At 45.6% G+C, this 20,179-nt stretch overlaps 1 protein-coding gene across 1 annotated transcript; it reads left to right on the top strand.

The window, feature by feature from the left end:
* Positions 1 to 308: 308 nt before the first annotated feature.
* On the top strand, positions 309 to 12,884 carry PM20D1 (peptidase M20 domain containing 1). Its single transcript, XM_075115797.1, has 13 exons — positions 309 to 564; positions 1,929 to 2,015; positions 2,629 to 2,861; positions 4,295 to 4,381; positions 5,188 to 5,321; positions 5,768 to 5,887; positions 6,671 to 6,746; positions 6,978 to 7,039; positions 7,296 to 7,374; positions 8,464 to 8,535; positions 9,379 to 9,547; positions 10,261 to 10,360; positions 11,177 to 12,884. The coding sequence occupies exons 1-13, from the start codon at positions 357 to 359 to the stop codon at positions 11,304 to 11,306; spliced, it is 1,557 nt and encodes a 518-aa protein (XP_074971898.1). The 5' UTR covers positions 309 to 356; the 3' UTR covers positions 11,307 to 12,884.
* Positions 12,885 to 20,179: the final 7,295 nt, after the last annotated feature.

Below are 20,179 nucleotides of genomic sequence, written 5' to 3'. Positions count from 1 at the left end.
GAACAAGTTGCCCAGAGGCTGTGGAGGCCCCATCCCTAGAGACATTCAAGGCCAGGCTGGATGGGGCTCTGGATGACCTGATCTAGTTGAGGATGTCCCTGCTCACTGCAGGGGGTTAGACTCGATGGTCTCTAAAGGTCCCTTCTAACTCAAACTATTCTGTGATTCTATGATTTCAGCGAGGGGAGAGAGAACGAACGCGCCCCGCCCGCCGCCATGGCGCAGAACTACAACTCCCATGAGTCCAAGCCGCCCATTGGCCGCCCTCTCGAACGGGAGCGTGACGATTGGCGCTCGGCCACGCCCGTCCGCTGCTCAGACGGGCAGAGGGCGAGGGCGGCCAGAGTCCGCCGGGGATGGCGGGCGGGAGCGGGCGGCGCCGGGTGGCGGCGGCATGGGCCGCGGGCCTGGGGTTGTGCGCGGTGCTGCTGGCGCTGCTGGCCGCCGTCCTGCTCCGCGCCTACCTCCTGCGCGCTCCGGCGATCCCGCGGCTGTGGGCACGGCGAGGCGGCACAGTCGCCTTCAGTGCCGGCGAGAGGCTGGAGCTCAAGGAGGCGCTGCGAGGTGAGGGGGCCCGGCCGGCCACCCGCGCTGGCCTCACCCTCCCGGGCCTCCCCGGAGGCCGGCGGCCTGAGTGCCACCCCCGGTACAGGGGCTGTTGCCGCTCCCCTGCTTCCCCGAGCTCGCCCCGGGGCCGCGGCGGCCCTCCCCGCAGGGAGAGCGGCTGGCGGCCAGGGCCGGCTGTGGGCACGGCTGGGAGCGGGGCAGCAGTGAGGAGGGGCCCTTCCTCAGGTGCATTTCCCTTGGAGGAAGCCGGTTGTTTGCTCTCCTGAAGCCAACTTTCTTCCCATGTCGGTTTTTGTCAGTGTTTCCCTCTCACACACGCAGGCACCCCATGACTGCATTTGCCAGGCATCTCTTTGTCCGCTGGATAAGCCATCATCCGGTTTCTTTGCTTGCTTGCTGGCTGAAACCTTGCACGCCGACCTTGCACACCACTGCGCTGCAGGCAGCCTCTCCGTTAGGAGTCAGGGTGTATCTGTGCTCCCTGACACAGCCTTTTGCAGAAAACTGAGGATGTTTAGATTTCGTGAGGGTTGGCAGTTTGCAGGAAACCACAGTCTGGCACGAAGCGATGGACCTTGACTGTTCAAGTAGGGGTTGGGTTGTGTAAATCTCATGTTACTGGTTTGGAAGGTTTATTGCCTAGCAAGTTCTGTTTATGTACTATTTGTGGGGAAATGTAGGGATATGAGAGATACTTATTTTTGTGTTTCTTCTTGAATAACATGACCTTTAAAAGAATCTGTAGCCTCACTTAACAGATGCTCTTAGGAAAGGCAGCTGTGAAGTTATACCCATGTTTTGTATGACAGCAACTCGAGGTTGGAGCACAGCCTTGTCTGACCCTGTTTAAATGACAGAGCAGACTAGAAGGAGCAACAACCTGTCTGTTTATATGTCTTTAAGGGTTGGAGCAGTATGAAAGAAGATGCTATAACAGTCTTGGCATTACAACCTGACTTACTATTGAAAAAGAATCTTCAACTGCTAGCTGAGCTGCCTGCTTAGCTGCCAGAATAGTTTATGGTTATGAGGAATCAGTTCACCCGAGCAAAATGCAGCTGCTCCTGGACAGTAGCGTTTCTGAAAATATAATGCAACGCTTCATGATGAAAAACAGAGTTGAAGTAACTAGAGAAATACCTTGGCTGAAACTGGAAGGAAATACCAGTGTGCTGCATGTGCACAGCTCAGCCGAAGTACATCAGTCTGTTTTGATAGCAGCAGCTCTTACTATCCTGTGAAATAGTGTTTAAAGCCTGGAAAATATTGAGGAACATAAATATTACTTTCCCTTTTGAAATGCACTTCAGGTATTGTTTGATTTCAGTGTCTAATGATTTCTATTTTGTATTTCATTGAAGGTGCTATTAAAATCCCCACCATTTCCATATCTCCAGAGGATTTGAATACAACTGCAATGACAGAATTTGGGAATTACATTCAGGAAGGTACTAAACTTTCATTCATAGCAATCTCTGCTAGTCAGATTTTATTTTCGTAGACAAATTGAAGAGAGTATATATGGTTCTTGACTATAACAGAACAGAGTTTTATTTTGGTTTTCCTCAAGAGAGGACTGGCAAAAATGGCATGTGTAGGTCACCTCTGCAACAGTGTACTCTGGGGTAGCAATGGGCAAATCTAGAACAGAGAAGGTCCAAATGTCTTTTTGCAATGGAGGGTTTCGGTCCTTGAGATGGTTAAATGACCTTGCCATTAAAAAAAGTAAAATGAAATAAAAAAGGGAGGAAGACCACCCCTGCTTCAGCCTGCTTTTTTGGCAGTTCCATCATTCCTACGTGCAAAACCAGCTGCGGCACTAGTGAGCAACAGTTCGGGTTTTGCTTAGGGAAGTCTTAAAGGCAAAGTGAGATGATTTGGTAGAACTGTGAGAACGAAGTTGCACATCTGCTTCCTGAAGCAAATTTGTCACGGACAGTCTTATTTACAGTGCTCCCCTTGAGGCTAAATAGGTGACTACTCTGTGGAGTATATAATGATAAAACTGGATGTTATTGTTAATTTTTCCTTTTCATGTGTTTTTAATTTTTTTCTTAACAGTCTTTCCGGCTGTATTTTCTTCAAAGTTTATTCAACATGAAATTGTTGGGAAATATAGCCACCTCTTTACTGTTCAGGGTTCTAACCCTGAAATGATGCCCTATATGCTGCTTGCACACATGGATGTTGTGCCGGCTCCCCCGGAGGGCTGGGATTTCCCTCCTTTCTCAGCTGCAGAGCATGAAGGTTTCATCTATGGACGAGGAACGATGGATAACAAAAACTCTGCCATAGTACGTCATCTTGGTAATATAATTTTAGAGAGATACAGAGCCTGAAGAAGGCAGATTGGAGGAATCTGTTCTCTTGAGATTTACTATAATGTCTCTCTTACCCCTCTTTAGATGCAGGATGTTAGTGATAAATTCTAAGACTTGCTGTTTTCTCCCAACTTCTCCTAGAGAAGAAGTGGAGTGGTCCTTTATTACCGAAGAAAGCAGAGTTAAAGCTCCTAGAAGATACAGAAGAACATACTCATAGATGCAGATGTATTTGGTTAAATGCTATATTTAAATTTTATGTCAAAAGCTGTGTTTAAAACGAGGGATAGACCTTTAGCTTTTTCCCAGGTGTCATATGGGCATTCAAAGCCAAACTTGGCCCTTTGAAAAAGCTCAAATTTCAAAACAAACAATGTTTATTTAATATTATAGTCAAGTAATCTTGTATCTTTTATAACCTAGTTTGTGGCAGAACAAAGAACTGTTGTACTAAGCATATTTGGGAAGAATAAGGTACAAAAACAGGTGGATCTGTGAAGGATTTCTCGTTTGGGAAAAGGTTGATGGAAAATTAAATAACGAAGACAGCCCTTTGTGGCTTGCAAAGGCTACTTCCATGACAGCCCTGTATTTAAACTTAAGCACATGTTTAGCAAACCAGTGTCACAGATGCTGTGGCTGCTTATTACGACACAGGCCATACTCCTAGAAAGTTTCTTCAAGTCGTTTAATCATCAATTTCAAAGCCTTGCAACTTAAAACTTTGTTTCGGGGCTTCCTTCTACTATGAACTGCACAAATAACTCCACAAACGGACAACAAAAAATCAACAATTTCAGTGAACACGGCAAAAATGGGTGCTGACAAGGTAGAAGCAATGTAATTTCCGCTGACGTGTAAAAAACTAATTAGCTTAAATTGAAAAACAGGTGAGATGGAAAAATGTGGCAAATGGCAGATTTCATTTCTCATTCTTCAGATGAAGTTTCTCATCCTTCTGTCTTCTTAGCACTTTTTGTACAGAGCGTGCTTCTTATTAAAATAAATGGATTTGGTAGCTCAAGTCAGAGCCAAACTGTGTGGAGGATAGACAGTTTAAAGGAACAGTGAATTCCTGGGATAATTATAACTCTGTCATGCTTCTTGTGCAGTTTGTCACTGGCAAGAACAAGCCTACACTGTATTTTTTGTATGTACGCTGACACTGTGTAGCACACTAAGTCTTAAGCGTTACTGATCAAGAATATTGCAGTGTCTTTTCCAGAGAATATGAATATAGTCAGTAGGAGTTGTAGAAATAAAAGCTCAACTGTGAACAGGACAGTGTTTCCTTAAGGGCTCTCAATGCATCGCGTTTCTTTTACATTACATTGCATTCTTTTACATTGATTCTTCTTATTAACACATGAGAACAGTACAATACATTCTGCTTCTTTTTTCTGCAGGGTATTCTGCAAGCTCTAGAATTTTTGCTGAGAAGAAATTACAGACCCCGCAGGTCTTTCTATGTTGGCATTGGACATGATGAAGAGGTATTTTCTTTCATTTCATCAAAACAACTGATTGTTTGCGTTGTTCGTGCATGTGACAAGGCTTAACCTTTAAATGTTTAGCTAGAAAGTCTTTCCTGTTCTTGGTTATGTGGGTAGATGCTGTGTCAAGCACGTGGTCATAATTATATATTGATTGTTTGGCTTTAAGTGACATTGACAAAGGGTTTGGTGTGATGAGCAAAGAGAAGAGAAAACAGTAGAGTGTTGTTTCAAATTCTTTTCTGCATGGAAGGTGCAGCAGGAGTCACGTTTTGTAGTACATATAATACATGAAAAGCTGGCCCAAGATCTACATAGTTGTTCGAACAGATCAGGAAGAGCTAACAAAAATATTTCATTTTTGTTCTGGGTAGACCCACTAGTAAACAGCACAAAGAGACAGCCGAGGTAGCCGCCTTAATTTGTTTTCAAAATATAAAGACAAAGAATTGTTAATAGTTAAAATCAACAGCTCTTTAAAATGGCTCATTAATCTGTGGAGCTTATAGCTCTGAGAAATCATTGTGTCTAAGAACTAGTAGGATTCAAAGCAACGTTCAGTGACTCGTGAATGAGAGCATTCGTCAGAGTGGATATAAATTCATCCGCTACTAGGCCGTTCACAATCTCCAGTGAATTGTGCAGTGAAGAATCTTCTATCGACAGTTGCACTAGAGCTGTTCATTAGGGATTTCTTGCATTCTTTACACGGTAGCACTGGTCACTGCCAACAGCAAGATGTTTTCCAGTGTTCTTCCCAATGGCGTGGCTTAATCTGACCAGTTCCTCTGACTGGACTGTCACAGGTGTTTGGTCGGAAGGGAGCAATGAAGATTGCAGCTCTGTTGGAAGCTAGAGGAGTGAAACTCTCCTTCTTACTCGATGAGGGAGGCGTAATACTAGATGGTGTCATTATGGGAGTGAAGAAGCCAGTAGCTCTGTAAGTAAGAGAGAACACAACAGACCGTGATGAGTGATCCATTTTCAATGACTAACTTGTGAGGAATGACCTTGCTAATGTCAATAAAATACATTTTCCAAGCATGTAGCAGTGTTGGTGTTGCTAAAGCTACAGCAGTGTCACGAAGCGCAAGCAAAGAACCTTCAGCGTTTGCCTGCTCTCCATCACAGCTGTGCTGACAGAAGCAGAGTGTTCCACTTAGCCAGTGCAAGCGTGTTAATTGTACGCTGTAGAGTCTGCTCGCTGGAGAAGCAACCAAGACATCAGTCCTCCAGGCATTTAGAGATTGTGCTAAGGATTTGTTTTTGCTGCTTCTTGGGTGTTTTTTGTGATACTAAAAATAGGCAGAGTAGTTCTTTTTACTTATAGTCTGTGCACGTGTGTTTGGAGTTGCGTTAATCATTTATTTATTTATCATTGACCAGAGTTGCTGTCACAGAAAAGGGTTCAATAACGCTGAACTTCACTGTGGAAAAAGAGCCAGGACATTCATCCTTTCCTCCTAAGGAGACAAGTATTGGCATTCTTGCAGCAGCGATGTCCAGGTTAGAGCTTTCCTGTCACCTAACGTTGAAGACAAGTCAAGCAGACTCCTAAGTCTCTGATATGGGACTTTATTTTTTAATATTTGTGCTCATAGTATTTTGCAAATTCCCCTTAAATAACTGAAATTGAAGTTTGTAGCTCGCTTTGAAGGGCAGAAGTGCAATCCCCAGCAAAGGGACTATTGCCAAATGTCTGGAGTGTCTTTTCACTTCAGCTGTTCCTAGAGTCAGTTGATTCCTGAAAACCAAGACAACAGGTACATCATGATGTCTCTCATAAATTACTCTGTAGTGGTAGCGATTGCTCTGTTTGGGTTGCAGAATTTCTCTGGAATTTATCCTTGCACATACCTGCTGCCTCTAGCTGGTAATTATCCAAGCTAATAAACACGGTGTGAAGTCAGAATGTGACCGGGTTAATCATCTCATTGCGTGCTGTGTAGGTATCAAATTGGCCAATAAATTCTTATTTTAGAAAAACTTAATATGTACAGATATGATGGAATTTGGGGTGCTATTTTTATAGATTTCCGTGTATTCATTGTAAGAGCCAGGCTTTTGGATTTTTTCAGCTGTTCTTGAAAGAAAATCTTTGCATGTGACTGGAATGCCCAGAAATCTGTCACGGAGCCGTGCTCACAGATGTACTTACCAGGAGAGGAAAGAGTGATTGCATCTCAAATACATGGATACATTCCACAAATCAAGTTCCTGTCAACCTTCTGGAGCAATAATAGCCAGGGATTATTTTTAAATTTCAAATGTCGGTGTCCTTTGTTGTAGACTGGAGCAGAATCCTTTGCGCAATCTGTTTGGCCATGGGCCAGAACTCATGACTATGGAGCACCTTGCATCAGAGGTGAGGAAAGGACTATAATTTCGTTCTCAGATTTTCATATTAATAAGTGAAGAGTAACCCAGCATATGAATTTAGAGCACAGTTACATAGCTGCTGGAAAGGAGATGACAAGCTGGCCCTTCTCCCAGACAGTTCTTTCAGCTGGAATTGTTTCACCCTTCGCCAAGTGACTACACTGTCTTCCTGAAAACTAGAAATTTTCTGATTTGTGGTTTTGTTTCTTCCACTTAGTTCAAGTTTCCTCTCAATCTCATCATGAGCAATCTATGGCTGTTTTCACCTATTGTCAGCAGGTAAGAAAAATATATCCTTGGTGAACATTCCCAGCATCTCACCCTTAAATGATGAAGACTACTAGCCATTTCTAGTCTTCCCAGGAAATCAGCTATATCATTTCATAGTTCAGACAATGTCAGTGCTTTGCTGTTAATAATCACTTTGCTAATTGAATAGGCCATCGTTCAGCTTATTGCCTATGTAATTGTGGTGCTTATGTTTTACTGATATGAAACTTCCTTGAAACATGGGGGTTTTTTTCTTTTTTGTAAGAGTTCTTGCCTCGAAACCTTCCACCAATGCCTTGATTCGAACTACTACAGCAGTTACGATGTTTAACGCAGGAATCAAGGTACCTTCATTTTGATTTTTCTCCATGTAGTACGATGAGACAATTAGGACATTTGGTTTCCATCTATTTATATCCAGTTCTAAGATCAGTACCAGCCCTGGTCTTAGACCCTGTGTGGTGTCACCACCAGTCTCATTTTTACATTAGGTGTGGCTTGGATTTAGCTACAGTTGAAAATTACTTCTTTCAGAAGTGTCTGATCTCTGTAAACTAGTGTTAAGATTGTATATATTTTGGGATGGACAAGAGAGGGTGTTTTATATGTAATCGTACAAAGTATTGATGGCACTGTCTGAAATGATGTCACAGTCATAAACACTTCCTTAGCCCAGATGGGATTTGTGTCTGTGAGCACAGATCTGGCATTTACCTTCATTTGAGTAGGGTTTGTGCGCTCCTTGGACTGAGAGGTAGCAGGTTCTGGCTCATACAGCCCTGATACGGAGGTATAGCTATCCAAAAATACTGTAGCCCTGGAAAATAAACAGGCTTTTTGGTGTGCCCCTGAAAAAAAATCTGTTACTGAAAAGCATCACTGGATGAGAAAGCAAGAACTAGTGGCTGAACAGTGACACTGAGTGGCCAGGAGAGAAGTGACACCCTAGTTTCTTGGTTTTTTTCTGAAAGATTATACCTTTTTTGTTTAACAAAATTATAAATATTCATTGTGTAGAAAAGAAGTTACATGTCTTCAGTAACATCATTTGTTAAGCGACTTACATGTCTTGTACTTGGGGAAAACTCATATGACAATTAGGTAAAAATGCTGCTTAAAATTCCAACATAAACTTTCAGAATTTCTCAGTATAAAGTTTCTGAAGGGAGAGGGTTTATCTCAAGAGGAAATCTTCTATATAACAGCTAACTTCATTTTTGTTGAGTCGGTGAATATCCCTCTATGTAGTTGTCTGCATTATAGATGAGATTTATAGTATTTGAACACAGTACAGAAAGATCTCACACTTACGTTAGAGCAAACAGAGCAAAGCATTAGCTTGAGGCCTGGAGTTGTTTGAGCAGCTTCTGAGTTTGCAGTTGGCATTCTAATCTGTTTTTAGCTTCCTTTTAAGTTTTGGTCCTTTTTTTTAGATAAATGTCATCCCATCTTCTGCAAAAGCAACTGTGAACTTCCGGATCCACTCTGCAGAGAAGGCCACTGAGGTACTTGCTGTACCCCCAGATCGGGGCCGCCCTCCATCCCTTTCTGAGCAGAGTGGCACTTGGCCACTTGTGGCAGCAGATCTGTTCTAAAAGAACACTCTCTTCATCTCTCCCTGTATTCATACAAGCAGCAGAAAGGGAAGATGTGGGAATGGCTCCTTTATGGAGGCCGTCGGAAATGCAGCTTAGCTAATGTCTTTTCTCCTCCATCGAGATGGATTGTGAAGTGAGTTGCTTACTATGGCTTCTGAATGTGAAGCAGCCAAGCTTGGGAGTGTGCCTTGCAGTTATATCGAGCAGATTTCAGCAGTCTTTTTGCGCCAAAGAGCACACGGATCATATGTGGTTAAGGAATAGAAACTATAAGGTTTGTGGCCTGTGAGAATATGGGAGTCTTGCACGCGTCGGTAGGTATGGCGTGCCTGTCCAGCCAAGGAGAGCTGTGAGACATTGTCAGTAAATAGTATCTTCCCTTCCCAAACCTTTGCTGAAAGTTCATCTTTTTGGAGGCTTTTTCTGGATTGGTTACTTGGATGACCCAGCTACCAAGTAGAAGCAGGCTGACCACCTGTGACCACCTGCCTTTCAGGACTGAAGCACTTCAGGAATACCTTGAGACAATGATGTGCACTAGGTTAAAAAAATTAGCTTGAGTATCAGCCATCCACTGAGTAAGAAGAAGAGAGGCTGCCACAGAGTTTCAGCCCTAACTATGCATCTGTATTTGCGGCCACAGTTGGCAGTTCACAGACAAACATTTTCTGGGAAGTGGAACATTTGCTGGCATCTAGAAAGGATGCTCTCATTTCTTCTGCTTATTTAATCACTGTGTTTTACCCGTAGGTGCTAGAGACAGTTAGAAACACCGTTGCCGATGACAGAGTGAAGATTGATGTAGTGGAGGCCTTTGACCCGCTCCCCATCAGTCCTTGGGATGACCAGACATTTGGAGTCCATATTTTTCAAAGGACTATTCTGGATACTTTCCCAGATGTTGACAGTGTAGTCCCAGGTAACAGCAAGCACGTGATGATTATTGTTTCCTCTCCAGCTTCCACCCTGCTCTTCTCTGCCCATCCCCCAGTACTGACTTGTTTCCATTTTCTGTGTATTTCTCCGCCCAGCTGTTAACTACTGGAAACAGCTGGGTTTTCCTCTTTTTATTTTGTTCCCTCTTTATGTTTTAAAAGTTTTAATGTTGTTTTTTAGTAGTGGAAGTAAAAAAGCAAACAGGAAACTGACAGAAACAATGAGCCTTGAATTTGACTCTCTACACATACAAAGGAATCTCTTCAGGGAAGAAAGGAGTTGTGAGGGGGAGAGTAGGAGGTCTTCTTGCTTTAGCTCTTCTTTCATTGTTTTCATAGCTGGCAAAGCCATTCCTGCTTTTCTGTATTGTTCCTTACAACCCCAGCCCCTTCCATTTCTCGCAGCCCCTTCCTAGTTCTGTACTGTTTGTTGGACTGCAGTTTGAAGCTTAAACTTCTGTGGAGGCTGAGTATCGTGGCTGTTCTTAGAACGATTGAATTGTATGTTCAGCTCCTTCTGTTCATGAAGGAGAGAATGTTCTTCCAGGGTGATGCACCAATGAACTGTTTCCAGTGATTTTGGTGTAGCAAGGGGTCATATAGAACTGTCATTAGATGCCTTTCCTTTCTTCTGGGAAAAGTGTGGGTCATTAAAAAGCTGCTCTCATGCAAAGTAAACCTGAGATTTGTTTTCTAGGCACATGTGTTGGAAACACAGACAGCAGGCATTTCACTAACATCACCAATGCCATTTATCGATTTAACCCACTGCTCTTGAAACCAGACGATCTTCCCAGGTACTGTGTTCTGTCTGCATGCGGGCAGCTGTTTGGGGTGGGGACTAGTGAAAGAGAAAATCGATACGTGTTGGGCAGAAGAAGGAAACCCAACCTTGTATACCTTGGCGTGGTGGTGGTGTTGCCTCGCATTTTGTTAGACCACCCATTTCCTGCAGATTTGGGTGCTGCATAAATAGGGGGTGGTAATTACTCTGGGAGAGCATTAGCCCTTACTCTTCTTTACTCCAAATGCAGACAAGACCTCGTTTAGGTGCACCACTCAGTAGTACAGCAATGCCGTGAAGCTGACTGGATCCTTTATGTAGTGCAGCAGTGCGAAAGGTGGTTGGCCTCGTTTAAGAGATTTATCTGTATGTTTGGACACATGGCACTCTGAATTTATTTGCTCCTTAAAGCTGGAAGTTCGGTTTCCTGGGGTGAAGTGATAACAAAGACCATCGTCTGCAAGGATTGTTTGTTTATTCAGCATGTAACAGACTTGCCATTTCACTGAGCTGCAGATGATACAGGATTAGAGGGCTGTCACAGCTGTACAGGACAGTGACATAAATGGCCAAGGAATGGGCAGAGAACTGGAATACTGTTTTTTCTTTTCCACATACACCATGGGCTTAGTTGTGCTCTGAGCCTTAGAATCGGTTCATTTGGCCTGAGGAATGGATGTTGCAGTTACAGTGCACTGCGTGGTATATATTGCTGTATTTTTATGTTGTGCATTGCTTTATAAAGCAAACAGGCAAGCAGGGCACTGGCTACATGCAAGTGAGTTAGAAACGCACACTGGAATGAAAAACTTTCTTCTCTTTCCACCAGGATCCATGGGTTGAATGAGAGAATCTCCGTTGAGAATTATGAGAAACATGTTGAGTTCCTCTTTCAGCTGATTAAGAACTGTGACATCGACAAGCTTCCGGAGCCTCACGCAAACTCCCACGAGCTGTGAGAAACACAGCGGAGAAGAGCAGCTACTGAGGTGGACTCAGGGGTGGCAGGGCTCTGGGCTGTAAGATGCAGTTGTGTGTTGTGTATTGAGCTGTGTCTGGAATTTGATTTTTTGCGTCTTGTGGTTAACATACAGGTGGAAAAACTGCTGGTTGCTGCTCTACACAAATGTCCGGTTTGCCAGAAAGTGAACCTGGGCAAAACACAACAAATAACCCTGATTTCTCTTCCTCCCTGGTCTGACACGCAGCCATTAATCTGATGGTATTAATTTTTTCAGCGCTTTTTTTAAGCCTCTGAAATTGGTAGTCACTTAAAAGTCGAAGCTATAATCAGCAGTCACTCACCTGTCAGTAAAAGAGGTGAATCTTCTTATGTGTGCTTTTGACAGACTCGTTTTATGCCGTTAATTGTTTTTTTCACAAATGATGCGTCTGTCAAAAGCTCACGTGAAAGGTTTGTGACGTGGTGTAAGTTTCCTGTAATTAGTAGAGTTACACTAAGAGTTTGTTGCTCTGCTGCCTGCTGTGGGATTCTTCCCCAGGTGATGCTCCCAACCAGCACCCATGGAGCTCTTAGCCAGTATCAGTGTTAGCCGGATACTGCTCAGCTCTCCCACGCGTGCACTGATTTGTGACTCTATTTTAAAATAATACTGAGCTCCAGAAGTCCTGGCTATGTTGCTTTAACTGTTGCCCTGATCTCAGAGGTACTGAAAACTTTTCTTCCCGTCTTTTCAGTGACTTCTTATTTTTCCCTCTCTCACTCTTTGGTATGGCCCAGGGTATGTTGTGCAGCTGGGTGTCAGATTAAGGCAGCTTTAAATAAGAAATTAAATTGGCATTCTCCTCTTTTCTCTGAATCGTTTTCTGTAGCGGGTGTTTCTCTTTCGTTCCTCTGCAAACTTGATTGTGAAAGATGGTGAAGCCCTTCAGTATCTTCCAGTTCGATGGGAGCAGAGAGTCTTTGTTCCTTCGTTGCCTGCGCAAGCGGTTTTCCCTTTACTGCAGCACCTCTGTTGACTCAGCTCTTTGGGAATCCTGGCGTAGACAGGCCGTTGATGTTGACCCTATTTAATCTTGCAGCTCTTGCACTAGCATGCCTACTGTTGTTAGCACTAAAGGGTTTAGCATTCTTTTGGCCTTGATAGTCTCTGTAGTTGGGGTTACCAGTATTAATTAAAGACAGAATTAAGAACCAGATGTTAGCCAAAGTAAAGACGGGGTGAAAGCTGCTTTGTTGTACTGAAGTGCAGGCTCTGTGCTGTGGGTACTAGTGCAGCTCCTGTTGCACTCTTGCAGAGACGTGTGTCTCTTCTTCAGAACTTGAATTAGACACTGGAATGGGTGGTGGTTCTGCTCTAAATTCATATTGTAAAATGTACTGGAATGTACAGGAAATACCCTGAAAGGTATCCTGAAAAACAGTGTTGGAACTGTGATTCCTATTCTTTCCGTTCACCGTTTTCTGTTTGTTTGCAGTCTGATCTTATCAGGATGGCCAATGGGCTAAAACTATCAATCTACTAAATCATTGAAACCAGATCAGCATTTTCATCTAATAAAACAAGGAATGCAGATCCTCTTCTGATTATTACTTAGTCTTTTTATGTAACCATATAATTGCAATGAAGTCACTTCCACACCTGATTCTACACTAGAGCAAGTCACAAAGTTTCCATCAAAACAAATCCACCTATTTTCCAGCCTGCTCTAATCTGTGCACCGTCCCTGGTGCTCCCTGTTCTCTACAAAATTAGCTAACTCTGTTTATGCATTATTGGGTAGTAAATAGCTTGCATCTTTTACGGTTTATTGCATTTTGTCTATGTGCCCTCACGTCATTAATTTGTTTAGCCACATGTCTATGGGCTCTTTTGTGAAGGTGTCATTCCTCTTGCAAACTCCCGTTGCAGGCACAGCAAAAGTGATGTGTCAGGGTACAGCACAGGACAGAATACATCCCTGGGAGTGGGAGGTGGAGGAAAAATTTAGATTATTTTTTTTTTTCTCTAGCAAGTCTCTATAAAGACAACTGAGTCTAAAGCCTTCACTCTGACTATGGCAGTATGGGGCCAATATTGTTTAGCATCATCTACGTCCATGATCTGGGTGGTGGGACAGGGCACCCTCAGCATGTTTGCAGATGATGTAAAACTGGGAGGAGTGGTTGACTCATCTGCTGGCTGTGCTGCCATTCAGAGGGACCTCAACAGGCTGGAGAAAGGGGAAAACAGGTCTCATGAAATTCAACAAAGGCAAATGCCAAGTCCTGCACCTGGGGAGGAATAACTTCCTGCTAAGGACTGGCTGGCTGGAAAGCAGCTTCGTAGAGAGGGACACAGGGGTCCTGGTGGACAGGTTGAACATGAGCCAGTAATGTGTCCTGGAGGCAAAGAAGGCCAACAGTGACCCAGGAGTAAAGATCAGATAATGTCCTGAGGTCCCTTTCAATCTCAGCCGTTCTGTGATTCTGTTGTAGGGCACAGGTCGCAAAAATCCTAACTTGGGTCATGCTGTCGTGCAGTGAAGGCTGGGCTGTCGTGTGGAAGGAGGGATTTTTGCCTGTTGTAATAGCAGATGGGTCCTAAAGACATAAAGCATTCTTTATATTTTGTAATCTCCTGTCCTCAACCAAAAATGACTCATCTCTGTGTTTTGGTGGGGATTGTTTCTTTAAAGGACACTCACCTGGAGATTCATTTTGCTGCTGAAGGAAGAGTGAAGAGCAAACAGCACTGGGAAGGCAGGCTTGGTCTGGGCAAGTACGGTGAGAATGTGTGCCATGGGGTTTCACTAATGCAGCTTGTTGCAGAGCCTTAAGTGCTGCTCATCAGCCAGTGCCGAAATCATGCAGTGCCTCTGCATTGGCTAAATGTTCAACAGCTTTATTGCAACCTGAAGCTCCTAGACTGACGTGCTTGAAATGTACCTATCTTGCAGGATCCAGTGGTGAAAAAGCAAATCCCCCACCTCTGCCCATTTTTTCCAGTTACTTCTGATAGTTCTGTGCTTTTTTTCCATGCAGCAGCTTTGCCCTTCATACTCTCAAGTCTCCTTATTTTATCATATTAGCTGCCATGTCATGCTTATCTGGCACAATTCTGAAGGGTTGCTCAATGATTTGCTATCTGCACCCCTCTCTTGCCAGAACAGCTTGCTTTCCACCCCATTTTACTGTTCCCATGAGATGTTTTCAGAGAATGTCTCCCCTCTTGAGTGGTATTTGATATCTTAGTGTCATCATGTAAATCATAGTGTAAGGATGATGTGCTGGCCTTTTCTGCTAAGATCGTACACAACTTGGCATTATCCAGTAACTACTCATACAATGCAAAGTACCTCATGAAAACACAGAGTAATAGCTCTGTGAGCTACTCTTTTTTTTTTTTTTTTTTTTTTTTTTTTAATAATGAGTCACTGCGCTTTGAGCATGTAAAGCAATTACCTCTGATTCATCAGGGAAGGAAAAGCCTGATTTTTCTGCTCTGAAGACACATAACTTGGTGTCAAACCCGATGGTGTTTGTGTTTTTTGAGTGCTGTTTGTATTAGTCCAGTTCCAGCGTCTTAACATGTTCCTGTGTTATATCCATAGCTACTGCCTTTTTTCCCCTTCTTTGTAGCCAAGCCTACAAAGCTGCCCTTCTTCTGACAACGTGGTACTCAAAGTAACGTGTCCGTACTTGCCCAGCCACAGCAGCCTGCTAGCTAGCAGACCAGCTGATTTGGGGTCATGCAGGCCTGCTACACCATGGAGAAAAGGTCACATTCCACACCTGCATTTTCTAAAGAAAGCTCTGTTGCTGGCCTCTATTTAAAATGGCTTGATTTATTTTCATCCCCAAGTGACCACGGAGAGTTCAGGCGCAGAGCTGGAGGAGAATGCAGGAACAAGGTGTTTACAAAGTTGTTCCTCCAGCCTTGCATTTGACGCTTCCATTCTAGGCTCCTCTTCTGCCATTTGTTTGGTATTTCGTGAAATCCATTTTCTCGAGCAGGTGCTGTGGAAGCTTGCCAGATCAGCTCAGCCCAGCCCAGCCCACCCGGCCCTAGTCTTGTCAGTGTCGTAGAGCGAGACATCCACTGAGGAATCTGGAGGCCCCTCAGCCCGCAGCATCCTTTGCCATTACAGGGAAGCAGTCCTCACCTGCAGCTCAGCCTGTGACCCTTAATCCTGACCTTCAGTGGTCTTCAGTACTGCCTGCTGCTGCTGCTGCCAGGTTCAACCCTGCGCGGATTCTTGCCGATGGCGTTTGGTCTGCATCCGCAGCTCCTATACAGAGCTTGCTGGCAATCTGAAACTTTCACAGACGCGATTGTCATTTTAATCCCTAAATTCAGGCTCTTGCAATAACCCTTTAAAGAAACTGTGCTGCCCTGACCTGTGAGGTCTCCGGTACAGCATTGGTAGATGCACGCCAGCATCTCTCGGTGCCTATACCGAGGCCTAGAGGTGTGCAGAAGCTGCTGCCTGGGGAATTATTTTCCTTAACTGAACAACACAGTGAAGGCTGTGTGTCATCTGAGTTGCCGTGCAGGGGGCTTGGCTCCGCTTTCCGGTTCCACAGCTTCCCAGGGTAGCAGGGGCGGCAGAGATAAAGAACTCAGCATGGTGGGGAAGGGAGTGACCTGCTTCGCTCAGTGGAGATCACTCTGGCTGATTTAAGAGCTGTGATGGTGGGCCCCAGAGGAAGCGGCAGTCAGTTCTCAGCAGGAAGGAAAATGACCACATGGAAGGGTGGTTAATGCAGGGGGCAGGGGACAAAGGGTAAATGCTCTTTGTCACTGATGGATTTACCTATGAGTTGGTCAAGGCCTGGGCAGTGGGGTGTGAGAAGCAACGTGCAAGTCATGTAGCGTGTCCCAGGGGGCTTTTCACACATCTTTTAATCAGTATTTTTAATTCGACACAATTGTATGTTTATTGTAGCCCTGTAAATACTTAGATCGCTTGAACACTGTGCCTGATGTTGCACTAGGAAGGCAACCACATGGTGGGGCTTGGCTGCAGTTCTGTTATTTAACCGAGTCACCAAAAGAGCTCTCTCTAGTTCATGGCAGTAACTCTCTGCTCGGTGACTATGCTGCATGTGTGTCAGTGCTGAGGCTCTCTGCACGTTCTCTATCCAGTTTCCACAGCTGCAACAGGTTATTTTCGGTTTTTCTATACGGTGAAGATGATTAGAGGAAGGCAGCAGTGGATTACCATTGCAAATGGATCTGATGGCCAGAGTAAGGGCTATGAACTCCTTCAGAGAGGCTGTAGGAGAAAACGTGAATTTTTTTCCCAGATTCTAACTATTTTGGCTGTACTGCAGCCACTACCTCTGGCATGTGCCTCTCTAGACTACCTTTAAACTTATTAGCTCACCAATTGATCTTAGTCTAGCTTCAGTATAGGTCTGAGTTCAGCCTACCTGACAAGCTCTGTCAGGAAGGAGGAATGTCAACTCAGGAAGAATGATTATTATTTGCCCTAGAACACTTTCATCCTTCCAAGTCCACTTGGATTTTTAAACCTTGTTACTCCAGTACTGCCTAGCTGTATATAGACATCAGGAAAGGTTCATCCAGTGCCTTCTTAGGGATTTGGGGAAGTGAGAGGACCTTTGTGGAGTAGGAAATAAGGGGGAGGTAAGAAATTATTTTCATTTATACTTTTTTTTAGCATCAGTGTCTGCTCTGATCAGTCCAGCAGGCTCGTGGTGTTAGTCATTTCTTTGGCTGAATTCCTGAATATAAATGAATTTGCAGCTTATATCTGGAACAAAGCAGAGATGTGAGGCATGTCCTTGGTCCCTCCGCGGCAGGTGTCTGTGCTATCGCTGGGTCGGCAGCTGCTGGCACAGGAACCACTGGCCTCGAGGAAGGCAGGAAGCGAGGACCTTTCAGCTCCCCTCTGCCAGATGCTCTCACGTGGCAAAAAGCCCTGGGGACATGCCTGACAGAGGCTGACCTGTGTTTGTCGCAGCAGGCGCAGCACGTGGGTGACACATGGAACGGTTGGGAGCGGTCGTCATTTGGACCTTCGGAAAAAGGATGGTGATGGTTTGGTTTGCTTCCAGGCTGGTAAAACAGAACTTCTGTGGCCTGCGTTTCTTCCCCCAGGTCAGGAGCAGGTTAGTCGCTGACGTTGTTGCCTGCCCGTGTGAACTGCTTTTGCTCTGGACTGACATCTGTAGGGGTAAGCCATTATCCATAACCTCTTCAGTCTTTGAGTTTGCCTGTTGAGATTCCTGGTTACAAGAAATTCAGAACAAGGTTCCCTCAGAATCCTCGGTCAGAGGCAGCTGGGACTCAGCGTTTAGATGTGTCAGTGCTGGAGCTGGAGCGGAGAGCAAAGGGTTTGACAGGACACTGTCAAATTCAACGTTAGGTGGGGTTTTTGGCTGAATAACTTTATTTTGCTGGATTCTTCCATGAAACGGGCAAAATCATCCTATACACGTTGTGGCCTCCTAGGACGTTACTGAGTGCTTGCCCAGCGCTGGCCAGCTTGGTAGGGCAGCTGTCACGTGGCTGCTGTAAAACACATGGGCACGACATTCCATGATCCGGTGTAGCTCAGTGGTAAAATCCTTTCTTTCCAAGCATTTTGTTGCCTTTGGGACCTGCTACCCTGCAATTGGAAACTCATTTCCTGCCCTTTCATCCTCTGCCTCTCTGATCTCTGCGTGTCAATGTCGCTGGTGGGTTTTATCTATTTCTGTTTTCGTGTCTCAGGCAGCTTTTGTCTCCGCACTTCCACTTCCTGAGTGGGCAGCTGGCCGGGCTGTTAATCAACGCGGTCACGTTTTGGTGCGCGTTGTTTTTAGGGGGGTGGGGGAAGAATGGTTGCTCCGGGGGAGATATGGATTTTCCAAGTTGGGAAGGAAAGATGAAAGCGGAAAGAGCTCTTTACGGACCAGGTTTGTTTGGAGAAAGGAAAGCAGAGGCTGTGGTTGGAGGCAGGATTTGGAACTCCACTCCCAGCTTGAGTGTGGAACTGTGCTACGGCTTTAGTTAAGACATCGCCTCTGTACATCTCATGTTTTCCGTGATGTCTCTGCCAGTGTCACAGCAGGAGGCCCCGAGAATTAAATGACTGTAAATGCTCATCACCCCCTGAAATACTGGGTTCAAGTAGGCTGTGTAGCAGCGGGTGGGTACAGAACCCCGTGCGCTTTGCTGGGTACCTTATCACAGTGAAGGCGGTGCTCTGCTCGTCTGCTCCAAAGATGCAGCTTTCCGAGAAGAGACACATTGGCAAAGGTTTTTGGGCCTGAGGAAGTTATGAGACTTAAGTGAGCTATCTGAGCTATCTTTGTGCTGCTTAATCTGTGTCCTGCCCTGCTTCAAGAGTGCCAGTCACCCTTTTCTTCCAGCGCAACAAGTAGTTCAGGGAAGGAAGCTCCCCACGCTCCACTTTTAATACGAGCAGAAAGAAATGAAGTAGCACAGTGCCCATCTTTAACAGGGTCTCGATCACAATGGATCTCTTGCTGTCATTGACCACGACTACCGTCGTTTCCTTATTTTAAGAAGTGAAGTCACCAGCCTTAGTCACACTTGACTCAGTGTATCTGGGGGGGGGGAACGTGGTTCCTGTGCCGCTCCCCCTCTTCCCCTCGCACGCATGCTCGTGTCACAGCACCCGTTATTGGCTCAAGACCTGTCTCCAAGGCATGGAGCTGGGGATCACGTAATCACTCCGGGTAAGAACTTGCTGTGGACTGTTTCCTGGGAGGAAAGGAAGGGCAGGAAGGAAAAACAACAACTGGTCAAAAGTTCCACTCGTGAAAAAAAAAAAAAAAAAAAAAAAGGAAATGAAAACATGAATCAGAAGAGCTGGTTTCATTCAGGAATACAGAATTCTGCAGCACAACGAGGCACCAACCTCCATAGCAGGAGTTACTGCTTTTTATGGTCTGTATTTTTGTGGGACAGTTTGGCATAAACAGATGCAAAGTGAGTGCGTGACAATATTCCCCATTTTCTTTGCTGAACTAGATCAGAGAAGCCCTTGAGGCTGGCACAGAGGCCTGGAAGGCAGCGCGTGCCGCCTGTACCACGTCAGTACTCCTGGGCCTCGGTCCCAAAAGGACAGACAACGTATCCAAGCTGTGCTTAATTAATTACTTCTAGAGTTAAAATGATGACATGCCCTCTGTTTGCTATTTCCCTGTCATTTTAAGCTGACTGCGTGCGCTGTGCGGCCGGACGTAGCCTTCCCCCCGCGGAGGTGTTGAGCATCAGTCCAGCCGCGCTCCCCTGGGTATCGAAACATCCCGGCGGGTGGGACGGCAACACACCTCCGGCCGCCCCAGGGGAGCACCCCGTGACCTGGAACCTCTCTCCCCAGGTGAGGACAGGAGACCTCCAGGATGGCACCTGCTGGCGAGGGGCAGAGCCGGAGCGCAGGGACAGCGGGGAGGAGGAAGTAGGAGCCTTTCCTTCCAGCACCGTGCTCCAGGTGAGTGCCCTTGGAGCAGGGGGAGGGAGGGAGAGAAGGACATAAAGAAAGAGGGAGGGAGGGAGAGAAGGATGGAAGAGAAAGAGGAAGGGAAGGATGGAGAGATGGAAGGAAAGAGGGAGGGAGGGATGGATGGAAGGAGGAAGGGAAGGAGGGAGGGATGGAAGGAGGGGGGAGAGAAGCAGGAAGAGAAGGAAGGAGGGAGGGATGGAGGATGGCGGGCGGGATGGCGACTCCATGTGGATTCGGCAGCACGTGACCCGGGCCACGCCTCCGCGTTGCAAAGGGGCGTGGCCTCGGGGAGGGGGGCGAGGCCAGGCGTGACGCCACGCGTGCCCGGCCAATAGTGACGTGTCGCGGTGCCCTGGGCAGGGCCGCCATTGGCGGGCGGTGATGTCAGGGCGGCGCCGCGCGGCGGGGC

Source organism: Phalacrocorax aristotelis, chromosome 21 (genome assembly GCF_949628215.1).
Source record: "Phalacrocorax aristotelis chromosome 21, bGulAri2.1, whole genome shotgun sequence".
NCBI classification, from domain to species: Eukaryota; Metazoa; Chordata; class Aves; order Suliformes; family Phalacrocoracidae; genus Phalacrocorax; species Phalacrocorax aristotelis.
This window is presented reverse-complemented; position numbering and strand designations above follow the sequence as displayed.